The sequence below is a fragment of the Hyperolius riggenbachi genome, chromosome 4, assembly GCF_040937935.1.
Source record: "Hyperolius riggenbachi isolate aHypRig1 chromosome 4, aHypRig1.pri, whole genome shotgun sequence".
In the NCBI taxonomy this organism is placed as follows: domain Eukaryota; kingdom Metazoa; phylum Chordata; class Amphibia; order Anura; family Hyperoliidae; genus Hyperolius; species Hyperolius riggenbachi.
In genome coordinates, this window is record NC_090649.1 from 204,019,596 (window position 1) to 204,042,625 (window position 23,030).

Here is a 23,030-nt window from a genome sequence, read left to right on the forward strand (position 1 = left end):
GAAAGCACGCTATATGAAAACGAGCCCTCAGTAGGGCTAGTATTATATGTGATTATGTCTATATCATCATGTCACATGTCACTTCAGATTCAAAATTATTTTATTGGGCACAGTGCCAATTTTCATAAGAACTTCAGCATACAAATGCGAAAACCCAACATGGAATCCAGTTATCATAGGTAATCAGATAAATGAGGACATAAGATTAAACAAGATGTATCACAATAAGTCATGCGACTCATTGAAACACTTAAGATTCAGCATAACTTGTGACAGCACAGCAAAAAGGAACGTGCAGTTCAGTAGTAGGCTAGTTTACTGCCAACAAGGTAACAAGAAGCACTATGTCCTGATTTACAGGTATGATGTCACTCCATTAAAAGAGTCAAGTGATAAAAAATATATATATAACTAGAGATACTGATCCAATAAGGCTTGCAAGCTTCTGGAAAGTGTACGAGAGGAATTCGGGGCGGAGACTTGGGCGCAGGAGAGGAATCGGTGCAGGAGACTTGGGCGCAGGATACAGCCTGTATGGCTTATCCTGCTCCTGCACACATTCACATTGATTTTAAATACTATTCCCCCTCCAGGCCGCCATGAATGGTGGGGAATGAAATAATTCAGCTTCCAGCAATTGCTGGAGGCTGAATTATAGTGTTTTATAAGTAACTTCAGCTCCGTCTTCTGACTGTGCTGAAGTTACTCACTGCTGCGCCCAAGTCTCCTGCGCTGGAATGGCTGTGTTTGTCTGGAAAGCCCTTGAGTGATCCATGGGTCCCACTCCTTCCACAAGTGGCCGGCTCTGACGCTAATGATGGCGTTGATGTGTTCATGCCTTAACATGTGATTAATTTTGCCAATTACTAGAGAATAGGATAGGTTAGAGGTTTTACTGCTGTAACAATTAATTGGATCAATTTATGCTAGGAATGGGGCATAGACTCCTGTTTAAATCCCAGTAACCGGATTTTTGTGTCCAGGGGTATTTAGCACGGTAAGAGTGAATTGATCAGGGAATAAATCCTCTTCCAAAGGCATGAGATACCATATATGATACATTGTTCCCGGGACCCTACATCCACTGAAGCACAGACTGATCTATTCTAAAAGTAAAGTATCCATATTTTAGCATGTGAAAAGGTCAGGGTAGATTACAATTTAAATGAGGGTTTGAGAGTTGGAATATTAGAAGTAAATTAGAATTGGTGAAATTATTGTCATACTGGAACACAAGGTATCAGGTTTAAAGGGAACCAGAGACCCACCTGTATTTTACTATACACATCAATGGGAACATGACAGTAAACATTTTCTTTTTCATTCTTCTCTGCTAAATCTGCCTGTTATCAGCCCTGATAAGAATCCTAGACTGAGCATTCAGTCTAGCTTTCACTGGAATGATTATAGCTAAGTCAGTCTTCTGTGATGCCTTTTCAAGCCCAAGCCTGCCCCCTTGTGGCTCTGATTTGCTGCTTCGAGGATAAATAGCAGTAAAGCAGAGCCACAAGGGGACAGACTTGGGCTTGAAAAGACATCACAGAAGACTGACTCAGCTATAATCATTATGCGGCAAAGCTAGACTGAATGCTCAGTCGGGGATTCTTATGAGGGCTGATAACAGTCAGATTTAGCAGAGAAGAATGAAACAAATAGCAGAGTAGGTGTTTACTGTCATGTTCCCATGGATATATAGGGTAAAATACATGAGGGTGCTTTGTCTCTGGTTCTGTTAGTGTTATGTTATGTAATAGATTTGGGCTAGTGTTAGGATTTCTGTACAAAAGAGTAAAGCCTTGTTCACACAGACAGTAGTGCCAAGTGCCACAGCTTGACACTAGTGTTAGTTGTGCTGTAGTATGGAGCAGCACAACCCCCTTCAGTGCAAGTGAATAGAGTCGGCCATCTCCACCACTTGAAAACACATGCATAAATATTTTGACGTCTGCATCACGGTGGAGCAGTGTGAAGCCAGACCCGTGCAGTAACAGGAAACAGGTTGTGAGAGGATTACTGCTTTAGCTTTTAGTCTGAGCAAGCCCCCAATATTAGATACAAACTCTAGTGCCTAAGAAATTGCAGGTCGTAAAAAAAAATAAAAAATCACTGCATGTGAAATTGCTATTACCCTGCAACACACATACCATCTATTCTAAACATACTAGTTTCTGCTTCTTCTTTTTTTGTGCATTTATATTATTATTATTATTATTATGTTTTTAATCAACATGGTTTCCTCTTCAATCCTTGCTAAGATGGCTATTCTCTCCGAAAGTTTATTCACATGACCACTTTGGCACTTATTTTCCTGGCAGCTATGGGGAAACCATTGTTTTACAGACAGAAAGATGAGTGTCATGGTTATGGCTCTCATAGAGACTGTTGGAGGTGGTTTTCACAAGCATTTGGTAGTGCTATATGTGGAACATTGCATTTCACACATGGCAAGAAAAAGAGAGCACCAAGCAGTGTTTTATGGGTAGCAAACACCTGAACACACATGGTATTTTCTTGGTGTATGATGATTTTCCTGAATTTACTATTGCCATTCCAAATTGTTACGCAAATTGTAATTAAGTGTCATAAAGATTAAATATGTTGTTTAGCAATTAAACTCATGGATGGCATTGTGTCTGAGAGCTCTTTTGATCCCTGAAATCAATCTCGAACACCTGTGATAATTAGTTTGCCAGGTTGGCAGTAGCTAAAATACCATTACAACACAGCAAACCCCACAAACAACACGGTGCAGGATCCTCCAGAGGATTGCAGTTATGCATAAACCTTATGTTAGGCCACCCATAGCCAATGCTCACAAGCGGAAATGGCTGCAATGGGCCCATAACTACATGAAGACTCATTTTCAAACAGTCTTGTTTACTGATGAGTGCCATGCAACCCTGGATGGTCCAGATGGATGGAGTGGTGGATGGTTGGTGGGCGAAAACCATGTCCCAACAAAGCTGCAACATCAGCAAGGAGGTGGTAAAGTCATGTTTTCTGCCAGGATCATGGGGAGAGAGCTGGTCGGCCCCTTTATGGTTCCTGAAGGTGTGAAAATTACCTCTGAAAAGTGTGTGGAGTTTCTGACAGAACACTTTCTTCCATGGTATAAAGAGAAGAACCATGCTTTTCATGATAAAATCATCTTCATGCGTGACAATGCACCATGTCATGCTGCAAGGAATACCTCTGCACCATTGGTTGCTATCGGTATAAAAGGAGAGAAATTCACGGTGTGGCCCTCATCCTCCCCTGACCTCAGTCCTATTGAGAAATTTTGAAACATCCTCAAGCAAACAATCCATGAGGGTGGGAGGCAGTTTACATCCAAACAGCAGCCCTGAGAGGCTATTCTGACATCCTGCAAAGAAATTCAAGCAGAAACTCTACAAAACTCACAAGTTCAATGGATGCAAGAATAGTGGAACTGCTCTCAAATAAGGAATCCAATGTTCATATATAACATGACCTGTTAACATGTTCTTGATTGAAATAGATTTTGATTTCAGTAAATATGACCTGCTACTTAATGTTGCTCGTAAATGAAATTAAGAGTACAACTCGCTGTCCTCGGGTGATGTCACCGCATATAACTGATGCGCTTCACTCAAGATCCCCATCACTCACATGCTTCCTCCTTCTGGGTTTGAATTACAAGCAATTTTGAATTACGTAATTATGTAATTTAATTATGAGCAACACTACTCCTAACGGTGTAAATTCTATAAATGACCATTTTTAGTTCTTTACTAACTTTGAAACTCTGTTGTGTGTAATAATTTTGACCAGTGCATTTTAAGTATTTTATATTTGAAAAACATACTGTTATTAGGTGGTTTGTTCAGTAGCATTCAAATCATATTCTAATGGTTGATGACTGTCACTTGCTTTGACTATTTAGGAAATCAGAGAAAAATATTGTGTGCATAATAATTTGGAAGGCAGATGGTCAACGGTAGTGATGAACAAATATGGGCATTTTTAGTTGCACAATAATTTTTGCAAAAAAATGCATTTTCACACAACTGAATATTTGTATAAATATATAGGAATGCGAAAACACATTTTTCGCCAAATGCTTTGAAGTCTATGACCATTAGGAAACACATCTTCGCACAGATTAGTTTATGAACAAAACTTTATGGGCATGCATGAGAATACTCACCCCTAATCAACAGCCTCTATATGCCTCTCACTTCAGATTACTCTAATAGGATGTAGAGAAGTTCCTCACAGTTACTACCAGACTTCTATTTCATGACCTTTATGTGATACAATGGGCTTGATTCACAAAGCCGTGCAAACTGTTTAGCACGGGTGTGCTAAACAGTTAGCACGTGAAGTGGCGTTCGGGGACTTTTGCGTGCGCAAAGTGCCGCGATTCGCGCAACTGTGGACTTTTGCGCGCGCAAATTGCCGTGAAATTGCGCGTGCATAAGACTTTGATCGCGAGAATCGCGGCACTTTGCGCGCACAAAAGTCCGCGAACGGCACTTCACGTGCTAACTGTTTAGCACACCCGTGCTAAACAGTTTGCACGGCTTTGTGAATCAAGCCCAATGTCTGCAATCTTGAAGTGTTAGCAGAATCTCAAGTTAATTATCCACCATCAAGACATCTTGCAATACATAAATATTAGTATCATCCGTACAGTAGGACTATCCAGAAGCTGTAACAGATTAGGGGAGGACTCCCAGGCAGAGATAACTGTATAATGCTTAGTACAGGATGAAGGCCTGTAGGAGTTTTTATCTCTATAGAACACTTACACCATCTCTCTTAAATACAATATTGTAAGATTCCTCTTCAGGCATGTTACAGAATTGTATGAGAACTGGACGGTCCTGAGCCAGTTCTGTATGATGCCTGAAGAGGAAACTTAAAATTTCGAAAGTTTGGAAAGAAATCTTGTAGTTAGTCATAAAATATATTACTGAAACAACGTTTGATGTTATGTCTTTGAATAAATACAATATGCAACCATAATGCTATGCTCTGTTTTTTTAAGATATAAAGACTGACATATAACCTATACAAACACTGGAAATAAATATGGATTGAAAGAAGTACGTTGGATAATATGATCACAGAAAATGTAAATCACAAATTCATAAAACTTGTACAAAGATTCCATTTAAAATCTTGTCAGCAGTGGCTGTTGTGAAGTACTATGAAAACTCCCTTAATTTGACTATTTCAGTTAGGTGTGATGAATAGAAAACAGGTTAAAAATGACCACATCCTACCTTGACAGAAGCACAGGGTCAGCGTGACAATAAACCAAATCCACGGCATAGTTTTTTAGCTCTCTGGCCACTATAAAAACAGCATATCTTGTCCCTTGTTGCTGTTCTTCCTCCAACACTGAACACACATTAAGAACTATGGAGAAGAAATGTGAGCCAGCAATGCAGACAGACAGAGACAGGTGCAATACACTAGGAAATAAATAACGTGCCAGGAATGCATGGATCGGATCAAGCAGCCAAAGAGGGCTGACAGATAACAAGGGCACATTACTCAATACACAGCGTACATTCTATATTTTATCCACTCCTCAGATTTACAGGAAGTAGTTAGAACTGTGAAGTGAGTGTAAATGGTTGTGTCACTGAGAGAGGAAAAACTGCCACCATACAAAAAAGTTATCAGTCCAAAGCTGTGTAGAGTAAACACTCCTATGGCACTGCTGCCAGTACCTTACTGTTGGAGAGCATGCAATCAAATATTTAAAGTGAATCCAAGGTGAAAATAAACTGATGAGATGAACAATTGTATTTCTCTTCCTACTCCTAAAAATGACAGTTTTTTTTAGATATCCCATGTGTAACGATCAGTGACGTATCGGATGACCAGAATGTGCCCTATCAGAACAATAGTCAGTAGTTTATTCAAATGTGTGATCACACGTGTTTGGGTGCACAATAATAACTCGGAGTACTGGTGAATGACAGCCCAGAGAGACAGGGGCTACCAATCACAAAGAATGGTCGTACAGGCAAAGTTGGTAACAGATCGGTCAATCGGAGGTACAGAATCGTCAAACAGAAATCGGAGTCAGTATACAAGCAAAGGTCGACAACAGATCAGATTGGTGAGGTACAGAATCGGAAGACAGAGAGTAATCAGAGGTTCAGGCAAAAGGTCATACACAGAAATATCAATACAATAACAATAGTAATAATCCTAAGCTATGTGTGAATCCCCGGGGTCCTGCCGATTCAAACACACCAGGATCTGACTAAGGTCTGAGAGCTATCACTGTGAAGTTTTCGCAACAACAGACAAAGAGCAAATGAAAGGCAGGTCCTGATATACCGTGGATCATTCAAACGGTGCCGCCCCAGAGGCCCAACCAATCAGAGTGCAGGATCGGGCAGACAGCTGTCAGCTGACCACCAGGTCAGCTGACACGTCTCCTCAGAACATAAGAACTCTGGCGATCCGCGCGCGAGCGAGCCTGACGCTCGCCAACATCCCCTAACAGACCGGACCTCACTGTCACCAGCGGGAGGCCCAGGGACGCGGCAGCTCAGATGTGGAAGCGGCGGCTGCGCCTATATCCGCATCCCTAGTATGCGTGACACCATGGTTTTATTTTATATTTAAACATCTACAAAGTAGACTTACTTATTTATCTATCCCCTGTTGTCAGAAGTTGATCTCAGCAGGAAAGAGTTTTAAGATGCAATTCCTTATCAGTGAAGGTTACAACAGTCACTTGCATACCAGAAGATTAACCTCCTTGGCGGTAATCCCAAGATAGGGTCGGGGCGGAAAACCGCAGCTCAGAGCGGTAATCCTGACCTGTGCTCAGGGTAGCCGCCGGAGGCTGTGTGCATCAATGCGCACAGCGGGTGTTTCTACATACCTCAGCCACCCGACGTCAGCCACCATTTTTCCTCCTCTCCTCCGGGGCTCTGCTTTCTCTTGGTGAGATCACCGTCTGTTGACATGATGACAGCCGGCAATCTCACTTTAAAGTTGCAGCGCCACCCAGAGGATGGAGGGATAACTGCAGTGCTGGAGCCGGGGAGGTGAGTGATTCCTGGAACTGCTGCAGATCTCCCTGGCAGCATGATTTTTTCCAAGTTTTAGGGTCTAAAATGGTGCAAAAAAATTGCAGTTTTTAGACCCTAAAATCTGGAAAGAATCATAATCTTTCAGGCACAAAAAGAAAAAAAGAAACACAGCTTAGTTATTTGTGTGCTTGGTTCTGGACATTCAATCTTTGTTTACATTCTAATGTTGTTGCATTTGAGTGTAAACAACTGAAAACACTCTCTGAGAAGCTGTCTCTGCTTCAGGCACCCACACAGTTCAGAACAGCTCACTAGAAAATTTTAATATATAATAAAAAGCAGCTGGAATAAAATTCAATGGCAGCTTTCAGGGCAAATAAACTACACTTTGGAAACTTGTAATTTGTAGACTGTATCAGTTGAGTAATAAAAAGTAGAAAAACAATTATTTTTTTTATGTCAGAGTTTCAGACCACTTTAAGGCTGAAATTAATTTGTTCAGGTAATAAAAAATGGCCCTTCCACACTGCATGCACTTCAAACTGAATTTGTAAAGTGCATACATTTTGCCGATTACAAGTGCACTGTGAATAACATAGTAATCGTGGTGCTCTGTACAGAGTACTGATATCAGTTTTTAAAGAGGAGCTGTCAGCCATACTATCGCAGGAAAAAAAAAAAATATAAGTAGATAAATATTTCCTCTACTTACATAACATATGTATTGCACTGTCCACGTTATGATTCCTGTGAATTTTATAAAGGAAAACTAGAGAATCCTATTCTAAATAGTTTCCATATTTACTGTGGCTATTTTGAAGCCAGTCGTGATGTAATATCCGCCCTTAGTCTCCTCTGCCTGATTAGCCTGCCCTTCACTATAGAAAGTGCATTGTTTCAGCCTGAGAAATTTTGGCCAATCAGAGAGTAACAGAGGTGTGGGAAGGGAAAACAGGAGGGAAAGAGGCTTCAGCCAATCAGGCTGCATTAGTTAAGTCTGAGGGAAAGTAGAGAAGCAAAAAAAGACAACCCAGCATGCCCTGCAACTTCTGTTTTGTGTACCAAATTTTCTGTGTACCAAATAAGAGTCATGTAAACTGGGGAATGATAATTTATCAACAAGAAAAGTAATAGTGATTTTAACTTTTGGATTGCCTGGTTAGCATCCTTATTACTGGTTTACCAGATAAAAACAGAGAATAGATTTTTTATTTTATGCCCGACAGTTAACCACTTCGGGACCACAGTCTTTTCGCCCCTTAAGGACCAGAGCCTTTTTCTCCATTCAGACCACTGCAGCTTTCACGGTTTATTGCTCGGTCATAAAACCTACCACCTAAATGAATTTTACCTCCTTTTCTTGTCACTAATACAGCTTTCTTTTGATGCTATTTGATTGCTGCTGCGAGTTTTACTTTTTATTATATTCATCAAAAAAGACATGAATTTTGTCAAAAAAATGACTTTTTTAACTTTCTGTGCTGACATTTTTCAAATAAAGTAAAATTTCCTATACATTTGAGCGCGAAAGTTATTCTGCTACATGTCTTTGATAAAAAAAAAAACATTCAGTGTATATTTATTGGATTGGGTAAAAGTTATAGCGTTTACAAACTATGGTGCCAAAAGTGAATTTTCCCATTTTCAAGCATCTCTGACTTTTCTGCGCACCTGTCATGTTTCATGAGGGGCTAAAATTCCAGGATAGTACAAATACCCCCCAAATGACCCCATTTTGGAAAGAAGACATCCCAAAGTATTCAGTGAGAGGCATGGTGAGTTCATAGAAGATTTTATTTTTTGTCACAAGTTAGCGGAAAATGACAGTTTGTGACAAAAAAAAAAAAAAAAAAAAGTTTCCATTTCTTCTAACTTGCGACAAAAAAAAATGAAATCTGCCACGGACTCACTATGCTCCTCTCTGAATACCTTGAAGTGTCTACTTTCCAGAATGGGGTCATTTGTGGGGTGTGTTTACTGTCCTGGCATTTGGGGGGTGCCTAATTGTAAGCACCCCTGTAAAGCCTAAAAAGATGCTCATTGGACTTTGGGCCCCTTAGCGCAGTTAGGCCGCAAAAAAGTGCCACACATGTGGTATTGCCGTACTCAGGAAAAGTAGTATAATGTGTTTTGGGGTGTATTTTTACACATACACATGCTGGGTGGGAGAAATATCTCCGTAAATGACAATTTTTTTATTTTTTTTACACACAATTGTCTATTTATAGAGATATTTCTCCCACTCAGCATGGGTATGTGGAAAAATACACCCCAAAACACATTATACTACTTCTCCTGAGTACGGCGATACCACATGTGTGGCACTTTTTTGCACCCTAACTGCGCTAAGGGGCCCAAAGTCCAATGAGTACCTTTAGGATTTCACAGGTCATTTTGAGAAATTTCGTTTCAAGACTACTCCTCACGGTTTAGGGCCCCTAAAATGCCAGGACAGTATAGGAACCCCACAAATTACCCCATTTTAGAAAGAAGACACCCCAAGGTATTCCGTTAGATGTATGGTGAGTTCATAGAAGATTTTTTTTTTTTGTCACAAGTTAGCGGAAATTGATTGTAATTGTTTTTTTTCACAAAGTGTCATTTTCCGCTAACTTGTGACAAAAAATAAAATCTTCTATGAACTCGCCATTCTCCTAACGGAATACCTTGGGGTGTCTTCTTTCTAAAATGGAGTCATTTGTGGGGTTCCTATACTGCCCTGGCATTTTAGGGGCCCTAAACCGTGAGGAGTAGTCTTGAAACCAAATGTGGCAAAATGACCTGTGAAATCCTAAAGGTACTCATTGGACTTTGGGCCCCTTAGCGCACTTAGGGTGCAAAAAAGTGCCACACATGTGGTACCGCCGTACTCAGGAGAAGTAGTATAATGTGTTTTGGGGTGTATTTTTACACATACCCATGCTGGGTGGGAGAAATATCTCTGTAAATGACAATTATTTGATTTTTTTTACACACAATTGTCCATTTACAGAGAGATTTCTCCCACCCAGCATGGGTATGTATAAAAATACACCCCAAAACACATTATACTACTTCTTCTGAGTACGGCGATACCACATGTGTGACACTTTTTTGCAACCTAGGTGCGCTAAGGGGCCTAACGTCCTATTCACAGGTCATTTTGAGGCATTTGGATTCTAGACTACTCCTCACGGTTTAGGGCCCCTAAAATGCCAGGGCAGTATAGGAACCCCACAAGTGACCCCATTTTAGAAAGAAGACACCCCAAGGTATTCTGTTAGGAGTATGGTGAGTTCATAGAAGATTTTTTTTTTGTCACAAGTTAGCGGAAAATGACACTTTGTGAAAAAAAAAACAATACATATCAATTTCCGCTAACTTGTGACAAAAAATAAAATCTTCTATGAACTCATCATACACCTAAAAGAATACCTTGGGGTGTCTTCTTTCTAAAATGGGGTCACTTGTGGGGTTCCTATACTGCCCTGGCATTTTAGGGGCCCTAAACCGTGAGGAGTAGTCTTGAACCCAAATGTCTCAAAATGACCTGTGAAATCCTAAAGGTACTCATTGGACTTTGGGCCCCTTAGCACAGTTAGGCTGCAAAAAAGTGTCACACATGTGGTATCGCCGTACTCAGAAGAAGTAGTATAATGTGTTTTGTGGTGTATTTTTACATATAACCATGCTGGGTGGGAGAAATATCTCTGTAAATGACACATTTTTGATTTTTTTTACACACAATTGTCCATTTACAGAGAGATTTCTCCCACCCAGCATGGGTATGTGTAAAAATACACCACAAAACACATTATACTACTTCTCCTGAGTATGGCGATACCACATGTGTGACACTTTTTTGCAGCCTAGGTGCGCTAAGGGGCCCAACGTCCTATTCACAGGTCATTTTGAGGCATTTGTTTTCTAGACTACTCCTCACGGTTTAGGGCCCCTAAAATGCCAGGGCAGTATAGGAACCCCACAAGTGACCCCATTTTAGAAAGAAGACACCCCAAGGTATTCCGTTAGGGGTATGGTGAGTTCATAGAAGATTTTATTTTTTCTCACAAGTTAGTGAAAAATGACACTTTGTGAAAAAAACAATAACAATCCAATTTCCGCTAACTTTTGACAAAAAATAAAATATTCTATGAACTCATCATACACCTAACAGAATACCTTGGGGTGTCTTCTTTCTAAAATGGGGTCACTTGTGGGGTTCCTATACTGCCCTGGCATTTTACGGGCCCAAAACTGTGAGTAGTCTGGAAACCAAATTTCTCAAAATGACTGTTCAGGGGTATAAGCATCTGCAAATTTTGATGACAGGTGGTCTATGAGGGGGCAAATTTTGTGGAATCGGTCATAAGCAGGGTGGCCTCTTAGATGACAGGATGTATTGGGCCTGATCTGATGGATAGGAGTGCTAGGGGGGTGACAGGAGGTGATTGATGGGTGTCTCAGGGGGCGGTTAGAGGGGAAAATAGATGCAATCAATGCACTGGGGAGGTGATCGGAAGGGGGTCTGAGGGGGATCTGAGGGTTTGGCCGAGTGATCAGGAGCCCACACGGGGCAAATTAGGGCCTGATCTGATGGGTAGGTGTGCTAGGGGGTGACAGGAGGTGATTGATGGGTGTCTCAAGGTGTGATTAGAGGGGGGAAATAGATGCAAGCAATGCACTGGCGAGGTGATCAGGGCTGGGGTCTGAGGGCGTTCTGAGGTGTGGGCGGGTGATTGGGTGCCCGCAAGGGGCAGATTAGGGTCTAATCTGATGGGTAACAGTGACAGGTGGTGATAGGGGGTGATTGATGGGTAATTAGTGGGTGTTTAGAGGAGAGAATAGATGTAAACAATGGATTTGGGAGGTGATCTGATGTCGGATCTGCGGGCGATCTATTGGTGTGGGTGGGTGATCAGATTGCCCGCAAGGGGCAGGTTAGGGGCTGATTGATGGGTGGCAGTGACAGGGGGTGATTGATGGGTGGCAGTGACAGGGGGTGATTGATGGGTGATTGACAGGTAATCAGTGGGTTATTACAGGGGAGAACAGATGTAAATATTGCACGGGCGAATTGATAAGGGGGGGGTCTGAGGGCAATCTGAGCGTGTGGGCAGGTGATTGGGTGCCCGCAAGGGGCAGATTAGGGTCTAATCTGATGGGTAACAGTGACAGGTGGTGATAGGGGGTGATTGATGGGTAATTAGTGGGTGTTTAGAGGAGAGAATAGATGTAAACAATGGATTTGGGAGGTGATCTGATGTCGGATCTGCGGGCGATCTATTGGTGTGGGTGGGTGATCAGATTGCCCGCAAGGGGCAGGTTAGGGGCTGATTGATGGGTGGCAGTGACAGGGGGTGATTGATGGGTGGCAGTGACAGGGGGTGATTGATGGGTGATTGACAGGTAATCAGTGGGTTATTACAGGGGAGAACAGATGTAAATATTGCACGGGCGAATTGATAAGGGGGGGGTCTGAGGGCAATCTGAGCGTGTGGGCAGGTGATTGGGTGCCCGCAAGGGGCAGATTAGGGTCTAATCTGATGGGTAACAGTGACAGGTGGTGATAGGGGGTGATTGATGGGTAATTAGTGGGTGTTTAGAGGAGAGAATAGATGTAAACAATGGATTTGGGAGGTGATCTGATGTCGGATCTGCGGGCGATCTATTGGTGTGGGGGGGTGATCAGATTGCCCGCAAGGGGCAGATCAGGGGCTGATTGATGGGTGGCAGTGACAGGGGGTGATTGACGGGTGATTGACAGGTGATTGACAGGTGATTGACAGGTGATTGACAGGTGATCAGGGGGGATAGATGCATACAGTACACGGGGGGGGGGGGGGTCTGGGGGGGGTCTGGGGAGAATCTGAGGGGTGGGGGGGTGATCAGGAGGGAGTAGGGGGCAGATTAGGGACTTAAAAAAAAAATAGCGTTGACAGATAGTGACAGGGAGTGATTGATGGGTGATTAGGAGGGTGACTGGGTGCAAACAGTGGTCTGGGGGGTGGGCAGGGGGGGGTCTGAGGGGTGCTGTGGGCGATCAGGGGGCAGGGGGGGGGGAAATCAGTGTGTTTGGTGCAGACTAGGGTGGCTGCAGCCTGCCCTGGTGGTCCCTCGGACACTGGGACCACCAGGGCAGGAGGCAGCCAGTATAATAGGCTTTGTATACATTACAAAGCCTATTATACACTGTTGCAGCGGCGATCCGGATGCCAGTAACCCGCCGGCGCTTCCGAACGGCCGGCGGGTTACGGCGAACGGGGGGCGGAGCCAGTCCCCGGCGGCTGATCGCGTCACGAATGACGCGATCGCCGCATAGCCACTCCCGCAGCCGCCCCCGCCGATGGGCGTATTGCGGTCGTTTGGGCCCAGACTTTGCCGCCGCCCATCGGCTGGGGGCGGTCGTTATGTGGTTAAGCCTAGTACACACTAGCAATTTTGATAGGCCAATCACTGGTCAATATTACCACCTCCATTTAGTATGACCATTTACCTATCTAATCTGCATAGAATTGAAAATCTGTTTGGCCCTCATACTACATGGAGGTGGTAAAATTGACCAATCATTGGCCAATCAAAATTGCTAGTGTGTACTAGCCTTTACTCTTTAACCCAATTGCAAACGTAGTTCCTGCTGCAGTTTCCCTGCGTTGATGATTAGGTAAAATTAATGTGAGTGCATGAAAATGGCATCGCAAATGTGGTGCTATGCAATTTGCTATGCCGTCTCCCATTTGAAAAACTAATCACAGCTTTTTTTTTCTTCACATTTGGAATATTTGGAATCATAAACGTGCTCGCCGATTGCACCAGTAATTCCAGCACACTGTGATAAACATTTTCAGTGTGAAAGGGCCTATAATAACACAACTGTGAACCCCACACACTCTCCATAACAGACACACACACACACACACACACAGACACACACACACGCACGCACGCACGCACGCACGCACGCACACACACACACACACACACACACACACACACCTAGGGGAGAGCAGTAAACTGTGTGACTGCATAAGTGAAAAATATGACAACAAGGAATGATTTTTTTTGCTTTGTTTTATTACCTCTTCTCCTCCACTGTCTTCCCAAGTATCCTTACCTCAGTTTTCACCAGTTGTTTATGTTGACAATGAAAACATAAAAAAAATGTAAATATATTTAGTAACATGTTTGAGAGCCTGTCTCCACTTGTCAGTTTTTCTGTGCAACCAATGTTAATCAAGGGCTAGCCTAGTTTCCACTTGAATGCGTTTTTCACATCCAGAAAAACAATTGACAGCAATGCAAAACTGTCAGACAACTCTGACTGACGCACAGAAAAACTGTCACACAGAAAAACTGGAGAAGGGCGTAACAATAGACCCTGCAAGGGATACAGCCGTAGGGGGGCCCAGAAGCCACAGGGGGCCTCATGAGGGAAGAAGTTTATTGTCCCTGTCCTGGGAGACTGACAACTCTGGGCACGGAGAGAGAGAAAAAAAAACGTACTGCTCTCTGCACAATTGTTCTAATGAATGCATCTGCTCACCCACTAATAAGGAATCATACAAAGTGTTGCATACAAAGAATTGTTGACGGTCCCTATTCAGTGTGCAGCAGGGTCTTGTGTACAGGCCCAGCACAGCCCCCAATCTCTCTACCCCTCCCCAAGTGCTCTGTACTGTAGTGATGCTGGAGAAGTCTGTAGAGCCAGTTCTGCTCCATCAGAGATGAACAGAGTGAATGTAATAAGCTGAGGCTGGGAGCACATTCATCTGTCAGTTTTCTGTGTGCGTTTCTATATGCTTTTTCTGCACACCATGTGTGTCTGTGTGTCTGTATGTGTGAAAACATGCAAGTTTTAACACAGAAGCTAATGTAACTGATAGAGAAAATGTGTGCAGTGCTTCACTGCTGTCTGTTTTTACCTGCATGGGGAAAACACATTCAAGCGTGCACTAGCCATTTGAATAACATTGGTTCTCAGTTTACCTGTGCAGAAAGTGAGGGGGCCCCATCCAAAATTTTGCAGGGGGGCCCAGTGATTTCTAGTTACACCCCTGGAGTGGAGACAGGCCCTGACTGTACAAATATGAGTTGTGTGATAGAAGAATTACATGGGAAGTCACATTTTCCTCTGTATCACAGTGTACAGATAAATACAACCACTCTTCTCTGGAAATTTGCACACATCTTCTTATAGAGAATAACAAAATGGTACAAACACTATAGTTTTCATAGGCCAGTGATTGTCAAATACTATGTGTGGTGCTCACAGATTATCCACTGTAACATTTTTTTCGTCCAGTCACTGATAAATATAGGTCCATAAAATAACAGGAGATTTGGAGTCCTGGGAGTAAAAAAAAAAACAACAAACCTTGATATTAAAAAAAAAGTCTTAGCACTTTGCATTTGGTTCCAATAAAAAATTAAATAAAGTACTTCTTAGTATGTTTAGAGTGCTCAGGTGCAGAGATCCGGTATGTGCACTGACACATTTAGTACTCACTGATCACAGTTTACCAGTGTGCCATGGTGGGAATCACACGCTTGAAGTCTTCCCTTTGGGTTCCATGAGTGAGTAGGCAAAGGGTTTTTCACTACCCTTTATTCTTACTTGTAATGAACTTTGCATTAGTCTGTTTTGAATTTGATGTTGGATTAAGTTTTCAAGACATCCATTGAAAGAGCAATGAGTCCTGGCATAGCACGGTAGAGAGAACTGTTTTCCAGGCCAACCAGGCTGATGAATGATGTAGACTTCCCGGCCACACAGACCCGAACCCGAGCTCTGTACAGGCCTTTACCATTCTTTGACCCCAGGTCCACTAAAATCTATGAAATAGAACAGACAAGGCTCAGGTCACAAAGCATACAAGACATTGGAAGAAATAACAGCTTAACAGCTTTTTTCTTTCTGCACTAACTTCATATTAGACATCAGACTAAATACATGGAAGTCCAGTTTAAAATCATTTAAGGTTCTGTGTAAAGGTGAATAGTGAATAAGGAATGATGTCTTCTTCCTGTTTATATTAAAGCCATCCAAGGACAGACTGATGCCTTCCTTGAACAAAAATTACTGGTAAGATGTTGGCTCCCACATGGAAAAAACCCTGGTGTTTTTTTTAACTCCCAGACTGACTTCAGCTTTTGTCTGCTCGCTGCCTGCCCCACCCTTGGCTTATTCCACAGAGTGGTGTCACCTTTTCTTCCAGGGACAGTGACCTGATGGCCACCAGCAGCAAATATTCCATCCTCCACTAGTGGCGGCAACCCATTATTCCTTGTGGGGTACTCTGGTGAAAACTGAGTGGTAACTTAGACTCCAGTCCTTACCTTGGGTGAGCCCTTCCCTATTGCCAGTGGCTAGTCTCAGTCCCAACATATTCTTTATACTGTATTGATAGTGGTAGTAAATTTCTCAAGCACATAACTTGAGAAAATGAAACAGTTTTAAGATGTCTTGTTTGTGAGTCAATAAGTTGGCCTTACGTGTGACACTATGGTTCTTATTATAACGATCGGTGTCAGCCAGAACAGATTTTCTGATTATTGGTAATCTGCAGTATCACCAATAATACAGATGTTATACCTGATTATGTGGTGATCTGCAGAATCACCAATAATACAAGTATAGCAAGACACACAGGATACAAAGATGTAAGATGGTGTTTGGTGCAACAGTAATATAGATGGAGATACCCACTGTCCAGAGGAGCTGGTGAAGGGGGGTATCTCTAATCAACACAGTAATCAGTATTCCAGCAAGCTGGAGACTCAGAGGAGTAATGATAGTTTCACCCGAGGAGCGGATGAAGCACAGTAAGACAATGTAGCGAGATCACTCGAGGAGCGAGTGATTCAGACTGTACTGCAACAGGTGATCCCCTGAGGGGCAGGAGACGCAGACAGCATATAATGATAGCTAGTCACCTGAGGAGCAGGTGATTAAGACTGTACTACAGCTATCAACCTGAGGAGCAAGTGATTCAGACTATACTGCAGCTATCAACCTGAGGAGCAGGTGATTCAGACTATACTGCAGCTATCAACCTGAGGAGCAGGTGATTCAGACTATTCTGCAGCTATCAACCCGAGGAGCAGGTGATTCAGACTATACTGCAGCTATCAACCTGAGGATCAGGTGATTCAGACTATACTGCAGCTATCAACCTGAGGAGCAGGTGATTACTAAACTGAGAACCCCTCACTAGGACTAGCTCCCTGGTGACGGCAGAAGAGTCAGACAAGCAGGTTCGGCAACGCATGGACAGATACGGTACAAAGGCGGAAGACAGAATCAGAGTGAAGGATAGCCAAGTCGGCAACTGGATCAGATAGGCAAAGGCACAGAGTCACAAGACAGAAGAGTAGTCAAGGCTAGCAGACGGTCATAGGCCTGTTCTATATATACTGGGAGTGCTCCTAAGCACCACCCCCGTCACTCAGCCAATCAGGATCAGTGCTGGAGTCAGCTGACCGACTGATCAGCTGACTCACCTTCTGCTTGCATAAAGATCCTGTCTAAGCGCGCGCAGACCTCAGTCTATGTGCGACTGAAGGAGAAGGCAAAGTTCCACCATGCGACAATGCCATGCCACTCGGCGCTGCAGCGGCTTCCTCCTCGTTCCCCACAATCTCAGGCATAATTCCATCATGTATCTGCGCGGCGGAACCCCCCGGTTGAGACGTGGAGATAGCTGCCATGCCACTCTCTGATGCGGCGGCATCTCCGCAATCCCTTACACTTATCATATTAACTTTTTCTCTTGCAGTTTCTCATAGGAGATCATTTTTTATTTTCTATAAATAATAACTTTTCAGCACTTAGCAATTTAAAAAAGTACTAAAAAGTAATATCAAATTCATTTTGAGTATTTTCTTACATGGTGGGAGCTTTACAGGTTTGCAAATATCTCCTTGGAGAAAACTCAGGAGACAGGTCAGTGGGATATGGACCTACTGTATGTCTTTATGTCTTTTAAAGAGAACCCGAGGTGGGTTTGAAGAATGTGATCTGCATACAGAGGCTGGATCTGCCTATACAGCCCAGCCTCTGTTGGTCTCCCAAACCCCCCTAAGGTCCCCCTGCACTCTGCAATCCCTCATAAATCACAGCCGTGCTGTCGACACACAGCGTGTCGCATTGGGCTGTGTTTTTCTCTATAGTGTCAGTCTGCTGCTCTCCCCACCTCTTGCAGAACTCCGTGCCCCGCCTGCCTCCCATCCCTCCCCGCTGATTAGAGGGAAGGGAGGGGGGCAGGGACCGGAGCTCTGCAGGAGGAGGGGGAGCAGCCGAGATTGACACTACAGATGTAAAGACAGCCAGCACAGCGCGGCTGTGATCTGTGTCTGGATTGCAGAGTGCAGGGGGACCTTAGGGGGGTTTGGGATACCGACACAGGCTGGGCTGCATAGGCAGATCCAGCCTCTGTATGCAGATTACATTCTTCAAACACACCTCGGGTTCACTTTAATGGAAGAGTCCGCTTCCACCATTTTGTGATCCTTTTAATCATTTTCAGACTCCTCTTCACAAATTGTCATAGTCTAATTATTATCATAGGTGCTTATATCATAATAGTGTGGTAGAGAAGGTAAGATCAATGTTATTGCTGTTAAACTTTTGTAATATTTGCTGCAAACATAAAAACTGTCCAACAAAGCTTTTTATCTAAAGGTCAAAACTAGGCTATTCATACAAGAATCTGGTTGCCTGGAAACTCATGATGAAACCTCTGGCTGGGATGATTGCCAGGTCATGCTATATCTGTAGAGATGAAGAGAAAATCCGAGGCCACAAGGAAACTTGGACACCGCATAGACCACAATACTAATAATGGCTGTAGAGGCGCCAAGTGAACAACTTGGGTTGGAGGCTCTGGAAATAGCCAAAGCGCCAGGGTGGTGGAGGGACCAAAATTGTGTAAGTTACCAGGTGTAAGTGTGAAGGTGGTGGCAGGTTAGTGCTAAGCTTACACAGTGGTAGGTTAGTTTTAGGAGTAGATAGAGAAAGAGTTAATATGAGAGGAAGGTTAGGTAAAGTGATTAAAGAATACTGGTAAAATTATCCAGTGTCCAATAGTAAAATATCAACAGTATTGATGATATTCTACTAGTGGATTCACCCTGCGTCCATATTTCCATGGAGCCCTTTTTCGTAAACACCGGTGATAACATTTTCCTAGTTCTCACTCCTTTTGTGTTTATCTGTTACAATGTAAGATGGAGGTGCAGTTACTGTACTGTATCTGTACTGTGCAACCTTTCAATTGCCACCTTTACTAACTGGCAGATGAATCAAGCAGTCATTCATTCCCCATTCTCACCTCCTGGAACTTCATTGACAGCTCCCTTTCTGGAACCTGAAGTATCCACTTGTGCTTCTCCTTAATAGTTTCAACTTCATCAAGTGCTTCTTTCACATGTGGGCATCCAGCTGTGTGTAGAGTTTAGGCAGGAAGTTTGTGTAAGACTATAATGAAACATACAATACAGCAAGTACACTCTAAATTTTCACTGCAACTTAAACACGTATACTAGTAGCTGATACCCCCTTTCCCAACAGAAAGCGTTGCCTTTTCTCAAATAGATCATCAGGGGGGTCTGTGTGGCTGATATTGTGGTGAAACCCCTCCCACAGTGTGATGTTAGGGCCTAGGTCCTGACAGTTTCCTGTCGTTGAGACTTGTTGCATTGTGTGAAATAACATCTGTTTCCAACTGCCAGGTAACCAGTATCCCCCTCTGTGCATATGTATATTTGTGAAAAACAACCTTTTAGCCTATCGCATTGTTAGCGGGTGTGGTTATAGATAATGGCAGTTGGTGCGGTCTATTTTTTTTCTTGTCTGCCAGTAGTAATGATGAGGACTTAAAGACTCATCGTGGATCAAACAACGTGAGCGAATTACTCAGCAAGTGTCAATCATTTCTTCATATCTCTTCTATTTTTTTAACTTCTCACTTTGTAAAGCTTTTTTACACTTTGCGTGATTCCAATGCGATTCCAATTTCGATGCAATTTTAAAAAGTCTTGCATGCTGCATTTTTTCTCCATGTGTTCCTAGCATCCAGCGACAATCACATAGGAATCGGATTGTAATCGCATTGCAGTTTTCAGTGTTAAAGAACCCTCAATTACTCTTAATACAATTTTTTAAAGAAAATCTGTAACAAAAAAAAACCCTCAGGGGGATACTTACCTTGGGAGGGGGAAGCCTCTGGATCTTAACGAGGCTTCCCCCGTCCTTCTCCGTCTCGGCAATGCAGTGCTGCAACCCCCCAAGCAGCGGGGAGGTAAATATTTACGTACCGCAATCCTGCGCAGGGGCAGTAGTAGCTCTTTGTTTGGGCTAAGGCTGAAATAGCCGAGCCCGATCATATCCGCACTACTGTGCAGGCGCGAGTCTTGTGCCTGCGCAGTAGAGCGGATCGATCGGGTTTGGCTATTTCTGCCTTAATCCGATTAAAGAGCCGCTACTGCTCCTGCACAGTAGTTGTCGGGATTTGTTGAGCAAGTTTTGAGGGAGCCAGCGCTGGAATCCCCCAAGCTACATAGAGCGGGGAAGCCTCATTGGGGCCCTGAGACTTCCCCTTCCCGAGGTAAGTATCTCAGAGAGGGAGAATTTTTTGTTACAGAGTCTCTTTAAACAGCTGATATGCTACAGTAAAGGATTAGAACTACTACTTTTTCATAATGCTTCTGTTTCATTAAAAGGAAAGGACATCCTATTTTCAAGCATGGTACAGAAAAATATATTACCTTGGACATCTTTTCTTTCTTCCAAAGTGCTTTTGATATCCCTTTTCTGTAGTTTAAATTGGCCAATAGCTGGAAGTTCTGTAAAAATATATACATTAAAACAATGAGGTGGCATACAATTGTGGTATATTTTATACAGGTGTTATGTTTAGATTCTATACATACCTTCATTAGATCCTGTGAATCTTGTGACTGATGTGATACTGCAGTTACTACAGACTGTAATTACTATAGGATGTTACTGCTACAAGAGGCCTAGTTAGGTTCTTACAAACCAGAACTCCTTGGATGTGTTAATTCTAATGGAACACAAAAGCCCCTACTGATAAAGTACTGCAAGTACAGATTACATACCATGCACTGATGAAGGCCAGCAGCTGTCCATCACTTAATAGGCTATAATTGTGTTATAACCAACAGAACAGTTCTGCATGCATGCCTGGCTTACATATAATGAAACTGGCTTACATCCACCCAATGTCCTAAACCAGGTGTTGCACTATTAGTGTTTACAGTATTACAAGTGTTGTACAAAATTGTGCTTTGCCATGGTTTTTAAGTAGGGGCACATTTGGGTTCTTTTTGGCCAATAACAATAAATGTTGGTGGTCATGGTCAGGGGCGTACCACGATTCCGGCAGGGTGAGTCCCCCAACAAATCTCCCGGCTCTGCTGTTTAAATCTTCTCCCTCACAAGATCACAGTACAATACTTTCTTCCCCCCACCTGCTGCACTGAAAGTGGAGGGGGGCTTAGGGACCCCAGTCCTGTGGCAAGCAGAGAAGAGCAGCAGCATGCATTATCTTCATCCGGCAGAGCGACAGGTCCTCACTCCTCTTTTTGCTGTAGCCACTGTACACTATCTCCCTGCACTCCCAATCCTGCATGACGTGAAATGCAGAGATGGAAGCCGCAGGGAGATAGTATACAGCAGCTACAGTGAAGAGAGGAGTGAGGACCCGTCATCCCGCCAGATGATGGTAATGTATGCCCGCTGCTCTACTCTCTTTACCACAGGACCCGGGCCTCCATGACAGCGGGGGTCACGGGGGCAATTGTGAGGCCCCTGTTCATGGTTCTTCATAACTTATTTTGTAACGACCCGCTCACAAGTCCAACCTATAGATACACATCCCATCCATACCTTTAACTGATAAGAGCTAAAGCCATCTAAAATAGCTGTGTGCAAGTTGGATTGTATAGATTTAGTATGAAAGTAGCATGCTCTTTTTCAGAATAATATATAACTCTATTATAATCAATTAAAGCTCAATTTTCTTTAGACAACTAGGATCACCACACGTTACACTCTTCATGTGTTGTTTTATTACATAACACCGTGCTGCTTTAAAAATCTGTACTCTAAAATTCTTACAATAAAAAGCATACCATTCTATTCATTATGTTCTCCTGGGCCCCTCTGTGCTGTTTCTGCCACTCCCTGCTGCAATCCTGGCTTGTAATTGCCAGTTTTAGGCAGTGTTTACAAACAAAAGACATGGCTGCTAACCAGCTTGTGATAGGCTGAGAGGAGCTCAGTCTGTGACTCACACAGAGCCTGCATGGGGCGTGGAGAGGGTGTGTATAGCTTCTATCCTATCACAAGCAGAGCAGCACATTCCTGCCTGAGTGCCTGAGCCCGACAAAGCCATCAGAGGAAAGAAGATTAGATCATATAACAGAGATAATACAGCCACTGTGCAACTAGGAAAGGCTGCAGTAAGACAGACCACATTAGAACAGGTATAGGAACTTATAGGATAGAAGAAATAAGGCTGAAAATTTTGTTACAGAGTCTCTTTAAGTGGAAAAACAAATGAAGTACCTAGCTTGGAGGTTGCAGTTTTGTCTGACACAGCGGGCTCATCTGGGAGAATGTCTTCATTCCTGAGGTGTGACTTCAGGCTGTGAATGACACGCCATCCTTGTTCTTTCAGCTCTTGTACTTCATCATCATTTGTCTGAAACACGGAGAAAGCACAATTCTGCTTGAGACTTTTATGTGGTGCTTTCCTGACGGTAACATTGGACTTGTTAAATGACCTGTGCATAGCTCTGCACACAAGGGAAGAGTAAAACTTCCAAAGTGCTGAGCACAATCCATAACCACAGCATTTATTTTACTGGCTATATATTATATAGACAATAAGGATTATCCATGGGAATCTATTCTCATCTTGGCCTAGATACACTGGGGAGTCCAGTCTCTCCTGTGCCTGGTACTACGCAACATTTCTGACTGCTTGTAATACATAGGCAGAG

The 23,030-nt window shown here is 43.1% G+C and overlaps 2 protein-coding genes across 3 annotated transcripts in view; both read right to left on the reverse strand.

The window, feature by feature from the left end:
• Nucleotides 1-5,397, reverse strand: part of CHRND (cholinergic receptor nicotinic delta subunit) — a 48,847-nt gene extending 43,450 nt beyond the window's left edge. For both annotated transcript variants that reach the window (XM_068281268.1, XM_068281267.1), the window contains exon 1: nt 5,250-5,397. In XM_068281268.1, coding sequence (XP_068137369.1) covers nt 5,250-5,298 — 49 coding nt within the window. In that variant the 5' untranslated portion in view covers nt 5,299-5,397. The remainder of the gene's footprint in view (nt 1-5,249) is intronic.
• An 8,689-nt stretch (nt 5,398-14,086) lies between these two features.
• The window catches only part of PRSS56 (serine protease 56), a 62,042-nt gene continuing 53,098 nt past the window's right edge, over nt 14,087-23,030 (reverse strand). Inside the window, exons 14-17 of the mRNA XM_068279329.1 lie at nt 22,594-22,729; nt 20,769-20,846; nt 19,334-19,443; nt 14,087-15,836 (exon numbers count right to left, since the gene is read on the reverse strand). Of these exons, the coding sequence (XP_068135430.1) occupies nt 15,663-15,836; nt 19,334-19,443; nt 20,769-20,846; nt 22,594-22,729 (498 nt within the window). The 3' untranslated portion in view covers nt 14,087-15,662. The remainder of the gene's footprint in view (nt 15,837-19,333; nt 19,444-20,768; nt 20,847-22,593; nt 22,730-23,030) is intronic.